General features: G+C 31.5%; 2 protein-coding genes across 2 annotated transcripts; both read left to right on the top strand.

The window, feature by feature from the left end:
• Nucleotides 1–629: 629 nt before the first annotated feature.
• Nucleotides 630–3,573, top strand: Y14 (RNA-binding (RRM/RBD/RNP motifs) family protein). The gene is made up of 4 exons (XM_068611439.2): nt 630–1,026; nt 1,112–1,248; nt 2,511–2,662; nt 3,223–3,573. Exons 1-4 carry the CDS (start codon nt 753–755, stop codon nt 3,266–3,268), a joined length of 609 nt encoding a protein of 202 aa, XP_068467540.2. The 5' UTR covers nt 630–752; the 3' UTR covers nt 3,269–3,573.
• A 2,122-nt stretch (nt 3,574–5,695) lies between these two features.
• LOC137810263 (CCCH-type zinc fingerfamily protein with RNA-binding domain-containing protein) lies at nt 5,696–11,732 on the top strand. The gene is made up of 9 exons (XM_068611438.2): nt 5,696–7,431; nt 7,540–7,719; nt 9,205–9,384; nt 9,462–9,559; nt 10,331–10,585; nt 10,666–10,810; nt 10,947–11,142; nt 11,244–11,301; nt 11,405–11,732. Exons 1-7 carry the CDS (start codon nt 6,542–6,544, stop codon nt 11,122–11,124), a joined length of 1,926 nt encoding a protein of 641 aa, XP_068467539.2. The 5' UTR covers nt 5,696–6,541; the 3' UTR covers nt 11,125–11,142; nt 11,244–11,301; nt 11,405–11,732.
• The last annotated feature ends 5,767 nt before the right edge of the window (nt 11,733–17,499 follow it).

The raw sequence follows: 17,499 nt of genomic DNA, 5'->3' as shown, positions 1-17,499 counted from the left end.
ATTCAAATATATATTTAAAAAATTGCAAATGTTCAAGCACCGTTTCAAACGAACTTCGCGACAAAAAAAAAAACAACATAACAAATAAAAAAAATCACATCATAGAAAACATGAAAAATATATTTATATAGATTTTATAAAACTCAGATATAATTAAATTTAAAGTTTAAATTTAAAAATAATATTATAATATATTTCAACTAGTAAAATCTGCTATTACATCACGTACAAATGTCAAATCATAAGTTTAAGATATTTAATTCTGATAAAGTAAATATCCCACAAAGGAGGGTCTATTTTTTAAATATCTATATCTTTTACATTAATTATACTTTTGTATGGATAAATAATTAATTTTAGTTAGTAACCCCATCTCATAGATGCTTAAATTAATATTAAAACGTTAGGTTCAACTAATTCCTATTATTGTAGGACATCTCATAATTTTCATTTTATTTTTTATTTTAATACACAAACAAACAAAAAATAAGAAAAATGCAAAATTCATCTTCAAAATTTATAACTATAATTAAAAAAAATTCATTAGGTTTATCTAAAAATTATTTTTGTAAAAAAAAAAATTAAAATAAAAAAATAATATAGATAAGGGTGTGTGCCCTAGATAAACCCCAAAGGATTTTACCATTGCAATCGACAAAGAGACATAAAAGGGTTCTCTTTCACTCACTCTCTTTCACACACTGAAACGTGCTCCAACTAATTTCGAATTCCATTTCACTGTGTTGACGGAAATGCAAGGTGGCGCCGCCGACGGAGAAGCCTTGGATTTCGAGCCCGAGGACGATGACTTGATGGACGAGGACGGCGCTCCCGACGCCGACGCTTCTCCGCCTCACCCTAAGCTCAAATCCGCCATCACCGCCGCGGCCACCTCCTCTCTCACCGCCCCTATGAAGACCAAGGGTCGTGGTTTCCGTCAGGACACCGACGCCAACCGCAACACTCGCCTCTCCGGCTCCGATTTCGATTCCCTCACCACCGAGGGTGGCCCTGGCCCTCAGAGATGTCAGTCCCCTCTCCCTCTTCTTAGGGTTAGGGTTTTACTTTTTTTAATTAATTAATTATTTATGTTTTCTTTCGCTTGTTCTAGCCATTGAAGGATGGATCATTCTGGTGACCGGCGTGCACGAGGAAGCGCAGGAGGATGATTTGCAAAATGCCTTTGGTGAATACGGAGAGATTAAGAACCTGCATTTGAATCTCGATCGCCGCACTGGTTTTGTCAAAGTAAGTAATTGTTTCTCTCTTCTTCTTCTTCTTCTTCTTCTTCTTCTTTGTTCCTTCTTTACTATTGTTTTATTGAGCTTCGTAGTCACTAGGATAATCCATTGGATACTCGTACTATCTGGTCACTGTTTGAGTTACGGAGAAATTTAACTGTACTTTGACTTAAATTTGTGTCTGCTTTCGTTTCTACTAGCACCTTTTCTTTTTATTGTAATTGATCTCGACGCATGACAAATATATGTATGGTTATAATCTAAGTGGAAATTGATAAATGTTTGATCTACTTGGTAGTCGCTGTTTTCTATCTGGTGTATTATCGCTGATCCATTTTGGTGATCTGAGTCATTTGACTATGTTTCTTTTAGTTTGGTTCCTATTTTGCTTGTTTGTCATGGCTCTTGGTTTGAATTTTGTTTGTGGGAACAAGTTACAAATCCCCGCTCCCCTCCCCAATTGGAGTTGTTGTGTTGAGTATAAAATCAATACCATCCTGACGTCTCTGCTTTGCCAGAATGTGAAGGAAGAAAGATACAAATTCTTCCTAACCAATGTGTAGGTTATTGTCATTTCTCCATCATTTCTATTACATTGTATCCTTGTTTACCTCCGTGCCTTCATTCAACTAGTTCATTTAATTAAAAAGACAAGTCTCTGTTTAGACTCTTTGTAAATCATAAGAAGGGTTTATTGATTTTCTTAGCAAGATTTGCTGCCATATGTAATTTTATGTACATACAGCGCTGATTAATCTTTTTAAACCGCAATTTTTCTCTCTTTCTTCCCATAACTTTGCTTACCACATTTGTCTGTCCTTCTACTGGCATTTGTTTTGTTTCTCTTGCTGGTTAATTATCGGCCCAGAACTGTTACTCTGTGGAATGTTGTTACTATGTTTCTCATTAATAGGAAATGATTTGGATTTGGCTGGCCCTCCATTATTTTCTTATAATTTGGTGGTACTGCAAGTATAACATCTTCATGGCTTGAGTTTGAAAGAATCTGAGGAAGAAACATACAATTTTTTTCTAACCATGTATAGGTTATTGTTATTTCTTCACCAAGCAGGGTTAATTCCTGTCTTGCAAGATTTTATGCCATTTGTGCTTTTTATGTACAAACATTGATTTTTTTATAAAAAAAAATAGTATTAGGAATGCAAATTTGCTATCCTGCTTCCTATAACTTTGTTTATCACATTTCTCTGTCAGCAACTTATCATTTGGAAGTTTTGGTTTTTGGACTAATGGACATTTTTATTTTAGGGTTATGCACTGATTGAATATGAGCGCGCTGAAGAAGCTCGAAACGCAATAGAGAATTTGAATGGATCTGAGCTTCTTACCCAAACCATTTATGTTGACTGGGCCTTCAGCAGTGGACCTATTAATGAGTCACTCAGAAGAAAGAATGCTAGGTAAGATTATATTATGCATGTTTAATGATAAAATCTTCACAGAATTGTGTTGTTTTTGCAACATTAAAGTCCCATGTGTATGCAGTGTTGGTCTTAGTGTCACTTTGTTTGGTTTGGTATTTCCCAATGTGGAATTTATTTAAGCCAATGTGAAATCACTTCTTAAAAGTTTGTAAAACATATCTTTGTTTCTTGGGTTTAACAGAAATGAAAATGGATATTATATAAGTTTCTCCTTGTCTAAAAAAGGATCTAAAAAAAATGAAAACATGGTGTATTTTCCTGGACGGTGGATAACTGTGAAAGATTTTTTTCCAATTTTCAACTTGTTTATTACAACATGAAAATAACTTACCCTTTTTAGTTGTCTTAAGCAGATACTAACGCTGTGTTTCTCCCCCTTATGCGAACACCCGTTGTATACTTGTATTGTTTTTAAAACCACGGGTCAGAACAGAACTTCGGCTAGCTAGAACTTAGTGATGTGGTTAAGGTTTTCTGGAATTGTATTCTACAGTTTTTCAGTGTTTAAGAATGATTTTAACTTTATCATTTTGCAGAGCACCTCGTGAACGGCGCTCCAGGAGCCCCCGGAGGAGATATTGACATGTGTATTGAGTAAATGTTTGTGTTGATGTGTGTGGACCGTTAAATGAGCAGCTTGGTTTTATTTCTATGGCTGTGGAGGAATTTTCTGATACTTGTGCTTCCGTCACGCAAAATACATATTTGATGCTGACGATTCTCATCTGATACATCCCTTGTTGAATGGTTTAAACTTTTAGCTAGTTTATCATGGTGTATGCTGTTTAACATACATTTGTTTCATTATAGTAACGTGTTTTGGATATGCTTTTTCTCACATGTAACGTTATTCTGTTTGAGGAACGTAGGGTCTCTTTTCGTTTGCAGCTTGTTTCTGTTCCATCTTAAAGTGTGTCTCAGAGCCTCCTTTTTCCCTTTATTTTTGGGCTACAAATCTCTCTTTTTTCAATTTATGAATATTTTTCTCATACATTTGTATTTACCTGTCCGTGCATTTACATGAGTATTGGTATTTGTTACGTTTAAAGGCTTAAAAAAGTTAAAAGAGAAATGGAAGAGCTATATTTGGGTTTGGTGAATGTTTGTCGTTTAGTAGTATAAAACCCGCGTGTGATGCACACTTGTTAATAATACTAGTCAAAGGGCACATGCATGCTAAATGTTAACTCAGTGAAAGGTTGGCAATTATTAATTGTGAAATGCTCGATTCCACCAATTGCCACTGTCTTCACCTTCCTCTCTTTTCCTTTCCTAATTCTCCTACCAAATCTTACAACTCTCCATAAACCTCGGAACTCTAGTTTTTCTAACACCATTTTTCTTCCTTTATATATTATTATCTCAGGTTAGTTTTTACACGCATCTTAAATGACGTTTCTTTGTCAGACACATATATAGTGTCAAATCTAAAAAATGTTTGTTGAATTTTTGATAAGTATGGTTCTAATATAATTATAAAAATAAGTAACAATTTTGTTTAAAATAGTCATGAGAAATATTTTTTCGTTAAAAAAAATTAAAACATATTTTGCATATAAATTTTTATTATTTTTATATAATTTATAATTATATAATATATAAATTATAGATTAGGTTGTCTTTTAGAAATTATATGTATTTATATATGTTACATAAATTATTATTCAACTAATAACTATATGTACTTTTATCGGTGTTTGCGTTAGTGATTATGTTACACAGATCATTATTCAACTAATAATTATATTCAACTAATAATCGGAATGTTTCTAATCTTAAAATAGAGATAAAGAATGCAATATATTTTTAAGGGATATTTAAGATATGTTTGGATAAAATTTTCCATGAGAAGTAAATGAACTAGTTTCTATGTACAAATTTTATTCTTGGTGGAAACAATTTAGTAAAACAGTAAACAAGTTTTTATTGAATAAATTTATTAACTAAACTCTTAATAAACGTCTAGAAAATAAAAAAATGGTGGATTTCAAACATATCATTCCTTTATATAGTATTTAAAGTGATGAAGTTAAGTAAGTTCTTAAAATATTAGATATTTATAAAAAAAAATGGCTTGATTTTTTGTTCTAATTCCGGGAGGATTAGTTTGAAGACTTTTTTTTTAATATTTAAGGGGCTATTAAATTTGTATGTAATGTTCTAAAGACTAATTATAGAATTTCATTAGTTTAAGGAGTAGTTGAGAGAGGAGCTAAGCCTCCAAATATTAACTTATTGTTTTTGGGTAACCACGTTGTGGTTAGGAAGAAGCATGTTTTGGGCTTGTCCAATTATTAATCTATAAAAAATTGTCAAATAGATTAATTTCTCACTAATGACGGATTAAACTTTTTATTGGGTTGCAAAAAAATTGTTTTTTTTTATTTCTCTTAAAATTAATTCAAATTATCAAATTTAATAAAAATGACTCATAATTCAGCCTAAATTTGATGCCAGTACATTTTTTTTTATAAAATCAGCAATAACAAACACATATTTTGATTTTTCAAAAATATTAAAAACTTAAAAAAAAATATTGTGAATACCCAACATAAACTCTTAACACCATTTTCGTTTAAAAAGAAAATCAGGTTTATTAGATGAAACTAGCATGTTAGGTGAAATGGTCATAATGAGTTTGAGTTGAACCACTTGGTTGAGTTTATCTAAACTTTTTGATATACAATACATAAATTTAGACGTTAGTTCAAATATTTAACTTTAGCTTCACTCAAATCAACTACTAATAATTTAAATAATAATTATAACATTAATAATTTTTCAATGTATACTTTCTAACGAAATGTTGCTAATTACTTTAAATTTATCTGCGGAGAGAAACTGAAAACAGTAGCAAAAAGTGGGGCATTATTATACAAATAAAAGAAGAAAAAAAAACATAATTTTACCTAAAAAACAAAAGAAAAAGGTGAGTTATAATGAGTTAACATTTTTTAGTACGATGGCGTGTTTAGCTATTACACGGTTGATAGGTTGTAGCTTAAAACCACTTTTAAATTCTCATAACTACACATTTTCAATCATGGGATCTATTTATTCCAAAACAAAAACCCTTCAAAATTTATTTGTGGAAAATCATAACGTTTAATATTCCAATATTATTTATTTACACTTCCTTTTTAAAATCCCACCACATAGAACTCATAAACAAATTGATTCTCATAAAAATTTGAAAAAACAATTTTCTGGGTACCTTAAAAGAAGCATCTTTTTAGTGATTTGTTTTGCTGTTAAGATATCAGTTATATCTTCCTTTGACGAGTAAAAAGTTTAGAATAATTCAAAAATATTTTCTTAAAAAATGGATAAACCAATTACTATTTTCCAAATGAAATTCTTGATAAGTTTCTATGCTCTCTCATTTACACGTATTCGTATTTAAATTAATGTGATATACATGAAAGTGTTGAAAGCCTTCTATTTTTGCAGAACATTATGTGAAATGGAGTATTTATTTATTAGGAACATTTGTTTGAAATGAAAAAAAATTGAAAAAGTTGTTTTGTTTTTTGTTTTTTAAAGAAAACCCTGAGGCATTTTGTAACTCATGTTGTTGACGATTATCCATCCATTCCTGTTGTGGATCTGAGAAATCTATAGGAGAGAGATTACAGTGTGAGAGTGAGTGTGTGAGTGAGTGAGTCTGTTGTTTGTTCAACGTATGCTTAGGCTCCAAAACCTACTGCTACTGCTAAGGTATGTTGTAACAGACAACAAAAACATCATCTTTTTCTTGTTCTTCTTCTTGTTCTTGTTCCTCAGCAGCTTCATTCACCACCCTCTGGCATTTTTTTCATTTCTTGTTCACACCCTTTTTCCAAGCTTTCGTTTCTGATGGGTTCATGCGAAGCCACGAATGTGGTTCTTTCAAAGATTAAAAATTTTGATCCTGAGAATGCTTCGAAAATTATGGGGTACCTTCTCATGAACCTTGAAGACTCTGAACTCATTCGTGTGGCTTGTAGCCCTGACCATGTGCTTCACTCTCTCATTCTGAGGGTGAAGTCGCACATGGGTCTTTCACTCTCCACTCCTTCTTCTCCGTCGCTTCCTCCTTCGCCTCTTAACCCCATAGCAAGAATCACTGGTTCCTCCACCAACCCTTTTTCCAGAGCAGGACCCACCAACGGTTTTGACTTTGCTAGAAACCCTTCTTCGCCTTCTGCTCACTCTCACGCTTGGAACTTCCCGAACAACAACCCCATTAGTCCAAAGTCCACTCCTTTACTCTCGTACGATAACATCCGAGCACTCTCACCGCGTGTCAACGGGGAGTGTGACTTTGTTGATGAGCAGCAGGTGAATGAGTACTTTCCCTTCCTCAATGACTCCTCCAAGAACGAGGATTTGGTCGATCCACGCCTTGAATTGGGTGTTGGGGCTCAGAATTGGCACTCTGGGGACTCGCATTTGCACAGGAGGAGTTACTCGGCGAGTGATGTTGGTTTTGGGTGTGAAGAAGCTGCCCCTGGACTTGGATACAAGCCGTGCCTTTACTTTGCTAGAGGTTTTTGTAAAAATGGCACCAATTGTAAGTTTCTTCATGCTGCTTTCTCGGATTCACTGGATGCCACTGTTGGCTCTCCGAGTAAGCTTGAGGGGATGGAACAACACCGTGAAGATTTTGTTAGGTTCAAGGTCCCACAGCTTCAAAGATTGGGGTCTGGAAGTTCTGCAACCGCACGTGAGAAGTACTATGAGTTTTTGATGCAGGAATCCCAAAGGTCTAGCACAATTTAGAAGGAATCCTCTATAGTTTTGTTTAATTTTGTTTTGCCTTTCTAGCTGTAAAGTGATGTTTAACTGTTGTACATTCTTGTGCTGCTTTTCAGGGCAGCAGCAGCATTCATGATGGGGGAAGAATTCGGCAGTTTTGGCTGGGACAGGCCTGAAAGGAATGACTTTTTAGCCCCAATTTCTGGGGATAAGCCCAACTCGGCCTCCCGACAGATTTACTTGACGTTTCCTGCTGAAAGTACCTTCAAAGATGAAGATGTCTCGGAGTACTTCAGGTAGAATATGCTATAACATATGCACAAATGTGGTGCCATTGAAAAATGTGAAGTTGTGAAATGTTATACTGCATACGTGTAATGTGGCAGGATTCTGCTGTTGCTATTAACTAATCCAGGTTTTCCACTGTTTTCGTTGGATGCACATCTTAAATATTTTTGGTTGAGCTCCTTAGTGTGTGTTTTTTGTTGGAAGCTCCAAAAGAGATGGATTTTGGTTGCCTCTGATGCTGATACCGATACCCGAGTGGTGGAATTTGTGATCCTTGATTGATTTGTGTGTGCCATGGGATTAAGAGTCTTTTGCTGGCCTGGCTCTTCAGTAATGTTGAGTTCCCAATTTAAACTCAGTAATCATTGGTCATGATGTTACTGAATCTAGAATTTCAGTTTCGAGTTATGTTGTATGTGTAACATTTAGAGTTTGTCTTTTATAGGCGATAAACTTTCCAGGGCATGATGTATGTCTCCCATGAGGAGACTGGGTTAATCCCATATTTTCAGGTATCACTTCAATGTGTTTTCCCTTAAAGATAAAATGGCTCAGTTTCTCTTGTTAAGAAGCTTTGGCAAATAAGGAAGTTCATAGCTTGATAGTTATCACTTATCAAAAGTCATGATCAGTACCGCAAGGATGTGTATGCATGTCTCGATCAACACAGTTGTGCAGTTTTTCAGCTTACCAATGACTATCTATCGGTTTGTCAGAGGATATAATCTACATCATTGGTCAATCCATATCTAAATAAAACAATCTCGAACGTGATAATTACTAAATAGTATGTATTGTTCAAACTATAAATTTACATCTTTGGTTGGTGTAGTCTGTGTTATGATGCTATACATGAAGTGAGGTGTTTTTATGATTGAATTTAAATTTTATTTTCATTGTATGAAATATCTGTCATAATTTATTAGGTTGTAATGTATCATACTGGGTTTGAAAGAAAAGCCCAAGAAGTGGGTTTTTTGAGCATGACATTGATTTAAAGGTTTGATGTGTGATGTAAAGTTATACAGTTGCTTTCTTATAATTTTGTGCATACTGATATCCACCTGATGGTGCACACCATCCTAAGGTATACATGGCAACTTTTGTTTTTGAAACTTAGGATTTAATCTAGATATTGTATGTGAAAGGTATAGTAATTGCTAAATGATGGAATAGGATAGATGCAGGCATGTGTATAGTATAGGGTTTGAAACTGGCTGGAGAAGATTTCAGTTTAAAAAGTGATATTTTGTTCTATTATTATTTTAGATTAAGTGTCTTTGTAATGGTGTGGCTAACTTCTTCGTAATGGTTGGAATTGTAATCTCTAATTGACATTACTTTGCGTTATAAGTTAATATTTTCAATTGCATATAACACAGTAGTGGCTGTGCATGTGGAAGTTCTTATTGTTTCTGTACATATTGCTGCACACATGCTATTGGATCCAAATTGAGGGAGCTCATTGAATAGCTACTTTTGTTCTTTTGTAGCAAATTTGGACCTGTTCAAGACGTGAGAATTCCTTATCAGCAAAAGCGGATGTTTGGGTTTGTTACCTTTGTCTATCCCGAGACAGTGAGACTCATATTATCCAAAGGGAATCCTCATTTCATCTGTGATTCACGCGTACTTGTCAAGCCTTACAAGGAGAAGGGAAAAGTCCCTGACAAGTAAGTGGGCATCATGTTTTTACTCTGTTTGTATCTTACTATTCCTAAATTTATACTGTTTTGATTATTTTATGCAGGAGACAACATCCACAACAGCAATTAGAGAGAGGAGATCTTTCTCCATGTTTGAGCCCTTCTGGATTTGGCTCTAAAGAACCATATGATTTCCATCTTGGTAATCAAATTTCTCCTATTGACATTGTTGAAACCCTACATCAACTAGACATGGATCATTGGGCCAATGTAGCACTTGCAAGGCTTAGACCATTTTCACCTTCTAAGTTAGTTTTGTAGGGTTGAGTTGGGTCCTACAGTCTAAAATCTAAGATTATACAAGGGTCTATCATAAATCCATTATCGGGTCGTCCTATTTGTCTATGTCTGGATGTTCAGTCTTAGTTATTGGGATGTGTAAAACCCCCACATCAACTATAGAACTGATATGAGGCCAATGTAATCCTTACAAGGCTTCGGCAGTCATTACCTTACAAGTCAGTTTGTCGGATTGAGTTGTCTCTAGGCCCAAATTTAAAGATGTTCTAAGAGTTTTTGTAGAACTTTCATTGGGTTACCTGTATTTTATGCTCTAGATGTCTATTCTTAGATGGGAGCTGGTGTTGTTATTGGACCGCTTGCATCTGTCTCTGTTTTAGATGTTTAGACTAGAGGTGAGAGGGTGTTTTGAGATTCTACATCAACTCGGTATATATAGTTCTTATATATGGCTTGGACAATTCTTGCCTTACATGTCAGTTTTGTAAGTTAGATCCTAAGTCCAATATCAAGAGACATTTTTATTCTACTTAATTTTTTGAGAGTGTACTTAAAAGAGTTGCTATATATGTTCCCTTTCCATTGAATTCCCCAAACTTTCCAGAAAAGTTTTTGCACATAGGAGTCTATCATGCTCATTTCATTTTATTATTACCAACTTTGTTTTATGCAGGGTCAAGGATGTTGTATAATCCACATGATATCTTATTGAGAAGAAGAATGGAAGAGCAGGCTGAATGGCAGCAAGTCCTTGAGCTTCAAGAAAGGGGGCTGAAGAACCTACAGCTTCCCGACTTCAAGAATAATCCTATTCACCATCACCAACGCAGTCTTTCTGTTGGTAATCCTTTGGTCTTGCCTCATCAACTTCATGGTCACATTAATGATGCAGGTCTTTCTCCTAATAGCATTAAAGGCGATATTGCGGGTTAGTCAATTGATGGTAGCTTATGACAGTTTAATGAACAAGATTATAGACAGTTTACATCTTTGTTGTTTCAATGACAGGCTATGGTGGCACCTTCACTTCTACCAATTCTTTAGGCATTGCATCTGAGCAGCAGCAGTCGCAGAAAGAAGTTGAGCTAGATGATTCTGAGAGCGGGAATATAAAGGATGGTGGAAATACCAAAAACTTGGATCTTAGTAGTAGGTATGAGCATCATACTTTGTCTTAGCTCTTATTTCTATTGCATTGTGGTGCATCATTTTTGGCAGCATTCCTCATTTTTCATTTCAAATTTTCTGATATTGTGTTCTTTCATGATCCTCTCTTGGCCTTTGAGAAGTGTGGAGCAGGCACTCCCTGACAGTCTCTTTGCTTCACCAACAAAAGCAGCTGGAGATTATCATGCTGACTTCTCTACATTGGCAGAGGTCAACAACAGTGCTGTTTTTTCATCTAGTTCATCTTTTCAACAAAAGCTAGAACCAACAACCTCCTCTAGCGACTCGGCTTCCCGTTAGTTTTCCTTACAATTCAAGGTACTGCTAATTGCTCTCTCAATGTCAGTTCCCTGCATGATAATGTGGACAGAATTCTTCTGACAAGTTGTCATTTTTCTTGCTCCTTTCCGTTACTCAAGATTTGGAATTGTAGGTAATAAGATTAGAAATGGCCAGCTGGAGATAATTTTTATTAGGGTATGTTTTTGGTTTCCTTCTCACTCTTGGAAAAATGGTTTGTTCTTTACAAGTAAACATCATCTCATGATTCTTCTCTGGTTGCTGGTTTGTTTCTTTGCAGATTTATAGAAGCTTATAGAAGAATCTTCTAGATGTATAGCGAAATACACCTAGATCAGAAGATTAGATCCTCTAGAGAAGAACCAAATGAGATCAGCACTATGATCAATACATACTACTAACAGCAGGCATACATGTTGCATACTTGGACAGACATATTAGCTTATAAGACTAGTTTTTCTTTTCTTCCTTTCCTTTTCTGTTGTACTCCTATTCCTCTCCACATAAATTACTATAGATGTGTATGTTTCACCAGACTGAGGCAGAAGAAAGTACTGTTGTTTTACTTTAGCTTCATGTATAAAACTTGGTCTACCATTTAGTTCCTATTTTCTACTATTTTTTCCCTGTTTGGGAGAAGTGCTCCCTCTGCCCCTGACCACAAATTAGTCTTCATTATTGGCTATCATTTACCATTAATGGTCTCAAGCTAATTCATGCACAAGATTTAACACCTACTCCTTTTAGTCCCTTTCACTTCTTCAACACCAGTAGGGGCCATTGTTTGTTTCCTTTGCCTTGCACAATCCAATATTTAAGACATGTTTCTTTGTTGACAAAACTGCACAGTTACACCATAACAAATTGCAAGTCATATCAGATTAAAAGTTAGTGCATCCTCTTAGACTAATCATAATCATAACAACAACAGAACACTTATGTCACCAACTAATCATAATCAGGAAAAATAATGCATGGTTTTGGTAATGAACATGGTCAGTTAGTTAACCTTTTGATAGAGTTAGTATGTATATATTTATATAACACAGGACATGGAAATACATATAATCTTTAAAATATAAGATATGGAAACACGAATCTATATATTATAATAATAAAGATTTATGTCTATATCTTTTAGTTTTTTTTTAACAGAAAAATGTATTTTATTACTAGTTCAAAAAGATTTGTTCCTTTATAATCATATAATAAATTTGAGTTTTAGAAAATTAATGTATTTTTTTTTAAAATAGTATTATAAATGTACTAGAATTGTAAAAAATTCAACCAATATTTGTTGAACTTGACATTTCACCGATTTGTGTTCTACAAATATCCGATAAATATAAACACATCATTTAATAATAGTATCCGAACCATGTATATTATATAGTCCCGCTTCATTATAGATGAGTTAGGAATGTATTAAAGAAAGAAAGAGAGAAGTTGGAAATGGAAAGAAATAGGATTTGTCTGGTATTGGGAGTGGAAGACCCACATGTGAGGTGGGGATAAGAAAGAGAGGGGTTCACCTGTGCTGTCACATGGTGCTGACAGACATTGAACAAAATATTGTACAGTGAGCATTACACTCCTTTCACCATCAAACTCATTGAAATGTTTGTTTCTCAGTCTTTCAGTTTTATGGATGGCAGAGCCCGTTTGTCCTACCATACCCTTAAATTATGGTAGTTTCTACGCAGTGCTCATTTTGTTTTACCCTTGCATTGCAGCTTTTCTAAAAGCTTCTGCTGCAACCCTTTCATGGGTTCAATCTTATTTTACTGCTAATTGCCCTAATCATCATCATTTTCATTTCTTTTCTCTGCTGCAGTGCAGCAAAACAGAAGGGAAATCACTCCATCAAAACTAACTTCTTCAAATGTTACTCCCACTCATCACTTTGATCTTGATTCCTTTGGAACTCACATCATAAAACTGATAAAATATTAAGAGAAAAATGAGTTATGCATTATCACTCCTTCACAAAATAGTTATTCAAATATAGATTACTCATATTTTTTATACAATCAACTTACAACTCTAAATATTATTATTTTAATATTTTTCATATTATTTAATTATAAATTTACTTTTTATTATATATATTTATATCTAAATTCATTGTATAAAAAAATATATATAATTTTTAAAGTTGTCAAAGCATTATTTTTCATACAAATATGTCTCTTCTCACTCATTTTAATATTTCTAATACTAAACAAAATTATATTTTTATTTAAAATGTTATTTTTAATGGTTAAATATATTTTTACATTTGGTTTTGGTAAAAATTATTTTCAATCTTCTTGTTAAATAACTTATTTATTTGATTTTTGTACTTTGATAAAAAAAAAGGATTAAAACCAATTATTTTGGCGAAAATTAGAGAATTAACATATTTAATCATAATTTTGACTATATTCCATCATGTATTTTTAAACATATAAATTTTTTTTATCTTTTATTCATTAGGGTATATGTTTTTTTCTCTCTGTATAAGTCTTTAATTTGGCCATTTTAATGAGTAGAAACTTTGTTTCTATTTCTTTTCTATTTACTCGAAATCATGACTACTTTTTTGTGCTTTACGTATATTCTAATAAAACGTTATAGATGATAATTAATTATTACTTAAAACAATTCATTTTCACAATAAGCTCAACATTTTTGTGTAAAATGCTTTGAGAAAAAATGTTGTGGCACTTTTTAATGGTGTGTTTTGGAAAAAGGAAAAAGAAAAATAAGTTGGAAAAGAAATTATCAAGTAAAAAATAAAATTGAATGTTTAGTAGAGTAAAACTAGGTAATACAAATTTTAATTGTAAAGTTAGACAAAAAAAAAACTTTATTATAAAAGCTCTTATGTCATGCATCACTGAGAAACTTGACATCTAAGCTAAACTGATACTTCAAGTAACAACAATCATCTGTCATCACTTAAAAAAAATTATTAAAAAAAGAAAGAAAAAAAGAAATACAAGTAAATATATGAGACTAGACCAAAACTCTTATATTAACAAAATCGATACGTAATCGAGACCTATTCATAAAGAATTCTAAGAAAATATTATATGGAAGTTTATTATACCAACGAGATTGATCTCTATGAATAAATCCTAAGTAAGTTTATCGGCACAAACATTTTCTTTAAAAAAAAAATGTTAGATTGAGTTGATCATACATAAAACAATTAAATAAAAAATGATAAAAAATAATAAAATTAATTCAATATTTTCAAAAATTAATCCTCCTTTTCTATGACAAACCAAATTAATTATCTTCCTCTCTACCCAAGAAAGATTTGAATTGTTGTTGTAGTGATAATTCATAACTCTATTCAGAATTGAACTTTGAGCCTCTCAATGTTTGAGTGAAACTTTTATCATATGTAGGGCCCAATAAATGTGAAAGTGTTTGATATCATGGCCCAATAAATCTTTCCATCATTTGTGTACACATTACTTTTGTTATGTCATCACTTAAAATTTTCTAAATAAAATATGAAATAGATAAAATTAGAACACAGCAAAATTTATTTACAGGAAATTGGTTTTCTAATTCACGCCAAATAAATAAATAAATTAGTTGTAGATTAATTAATTAATTCAGGACTTTTATTCACATGTAAATATAGATAGTGAAATTGCATGTGGGCTATCTATCTTTACCTAACCTAATTATGTTTAATTACTTTTATGTCAAGCTTAAACACTCACTTAAGGGTCAAATGATCAATGTTGAAAATAAAGCTGCAATGATGGATAATGGTTACTGAATTGGAAGAGTTCTAATTGAGTGTGTTTGTGTTTAATATCTTTACTTTAAGATGGGATAAAACATTACCCAAGATTTGTTTTAAGGAAATAGTAATTTTTTTATTAAATTAGTGTAATTTGATAATTATTATTGAAATGAACAAAATTGAAAAAAATTTATTGAAATAGATAAATTGTGTGAAACTAACTCGATTTTGATATTCTGAAGATTAAGTCGTGTAAAGATGATACAATTTTAATGTATTTAAACTGGAGTCGAGTCACTTTTTCACAATTTCACTTTCAGTTGTCAAAATCATGCCAACTTGCCATAATTTATCTATTTTGATCATTTTTAAAAAATTTATATATTTTAATAATTAACCAATCAAGTATATAATGTGAATTTATATTTTCACAATAAACTATATTTTGAGGCAAGATTAGAATTTTGTTTGGTGTTTTTCAATTGTGAGTGACATAAGACCTAAAATTTGAAGTGTATTATTAGTATATGATATGATTATGATAATGGGTCCATGTGAATTATATGTGTTGGTGTTTCCTTATATTTAAATGGTGAATGGTATGAAAATGATATCATATTTATCAGAAAAACATGATGGAAAGTGAAAAAGGTATAAACCCAAAAACTAAAAAGCAGCCTAAAAAGGAGACAAACACGTGATAATATAATGAAAGTGAGAAAAAGAAGATGGAAGTACCCTTTTGTTCCACCAACCCTTTTTTGTCCTGTGACACTTATTTAAAGTGCATCATACATTATAAAAGCTATTCCTAATACTTTTTCCAATTCAAAATTTTATTTTGTAAAAACTTTTTTTTGGGTCTCTTTTAACAATTCATGCATGTTACTTTGGCATCAAATTTAAGCTTGTTGTTATTTGAATCATGGATACAAGTTCAAGTAACCCTTGAAATAAAATACTTTATAGGTAAATTCTTGGATATTAGTTGAGAGAGAAAATTTCACTAACATTAGTCTATTTATTCTTTGTGTTAGTACTCATGTATATTCGAATCGATTGCCACTTCTTTGAAAAGTAAGAAAAGAGAAACGACTTAAGTCAAGAGATAATATTGTTATGATCAATTATCATAAATGAGTTATTGTCTAATTTGGTGATCGGTATTTCGTCACAATTTTGTTCTTAAAAAACGTTTCATTAAATTAAAAGAGAAAGGAGTATATAAACTGTCATTCTCAACTCTAAGGGATGTAAAACTATATTGAACCTACCGAAATAGAAAGTAAAGAAAGTAACCTATAAAAAAATACATAAAAAGTTTGGAATAAATGAAGTAAATATAAACTTTATCTTGAAATTGTATGTCCATAGAATGGTAGTTGATTGATTATAATACTATTTTTTTCATAATCAATAATAAATCTCTTCATAATCGATTAACATATGTTTTTTATACTTGAATATAGTTGTAAAAAATATATTTTAAAAATATCACACTGTTAATATTGTTTGATTTAAAAAATAACAAATTACTCGATTTACGTAATATAAGAAATGTATATTTAAGTTTATAATTGAAGATATATTCATCCTATTAAAAATAACAAGGTATGACATTCAATAGACATATTAATATGATAAAGTTAAAAATATTTAACACCAACATCTTTTTGTAAGAGAAGCTTTGATGGAAGCTTTGCTTAATTTCTTTTCCAAATTACTATTTTTGTAAACTTAATTATCACAAAGGAATAATGCTAATAAATGTATTTCAAAAAAATATATATTATTTGAAATTTATTAATTTTACAAAGAATATAACTTAAAAAACAAAGAATGGATTTTTTTTTTGTGATTTGTAATAAATTTTCAATGCAAACTAATATAATTTTATACGAGATAATTCTATTTAAGTTGAATAAAATTATTATAATTTACATAATTCTATTACTTTTTTAAAAAACCTTTGGCACAGTTATATTCTTATGGATAACTTCTCTATAAACTCTTTTTTTTAATTATTTGTAAGTTATAATTAATTTAAATTTTAAAAAAAACTGTATAAGAGAATTTTCACAAATTAATTTGTACATAAATTTATTTTATTTTATGAATCTTTTTTCAGAAAAAGTCATGAAGAAACTGTTTAAATTTAAAGCTGATGAAACTCAAAATTTGTAGTTAAACTGAAATAAAATGCTCTAATCAATACACACACTTAATAATTATAATTTATTTCAACTCATAATAAAAGAGTGATCTAGCAAATATAGGAAGGAGTGTAACAGTTCCCCTTATCATAAATTTTGTTTATATTTTTTAATTAAGTTATTTTTTTATAGGTTTAATTTTTAAAAACTTATTTTATCTGTCAAAATTTGTAAGATATATTGAATTGTTATTCAATGCTTTAAATATTTTTTATTGACAATTTTATTAAAAAAAATACTTGATAATTAAACTAAAAAAAAAATTAGATGATGAGATATCTTTCAAAGTAACATTTAAAAATTATACTACAAATATTCTGTTCATTTTAAAATATTTTTCACACTTTTTTTAATATTAATATTTTTATACTTAAAATATTAATATTTTATTCTAAAGTCCGTTGAGATAACATCATC

This window comes from Phaseolus vulgaris, chromosome 2 (assembly GCF_051622355.1).
Source record: "Phaseolus vulgaris cultivar YP4 chromosome 2, ASM5162235v1, whole genome shotgun sequence".
NCBI lineage: Eukaryota > Viridiplantae > Streptophyta > Magnoliopsida > Fabales > Fabaceae > Phaseolus > Phaseolus vulgaris.
This window is presented reverse-complemented; position numbering and strand designations above follow the sequence as displayed.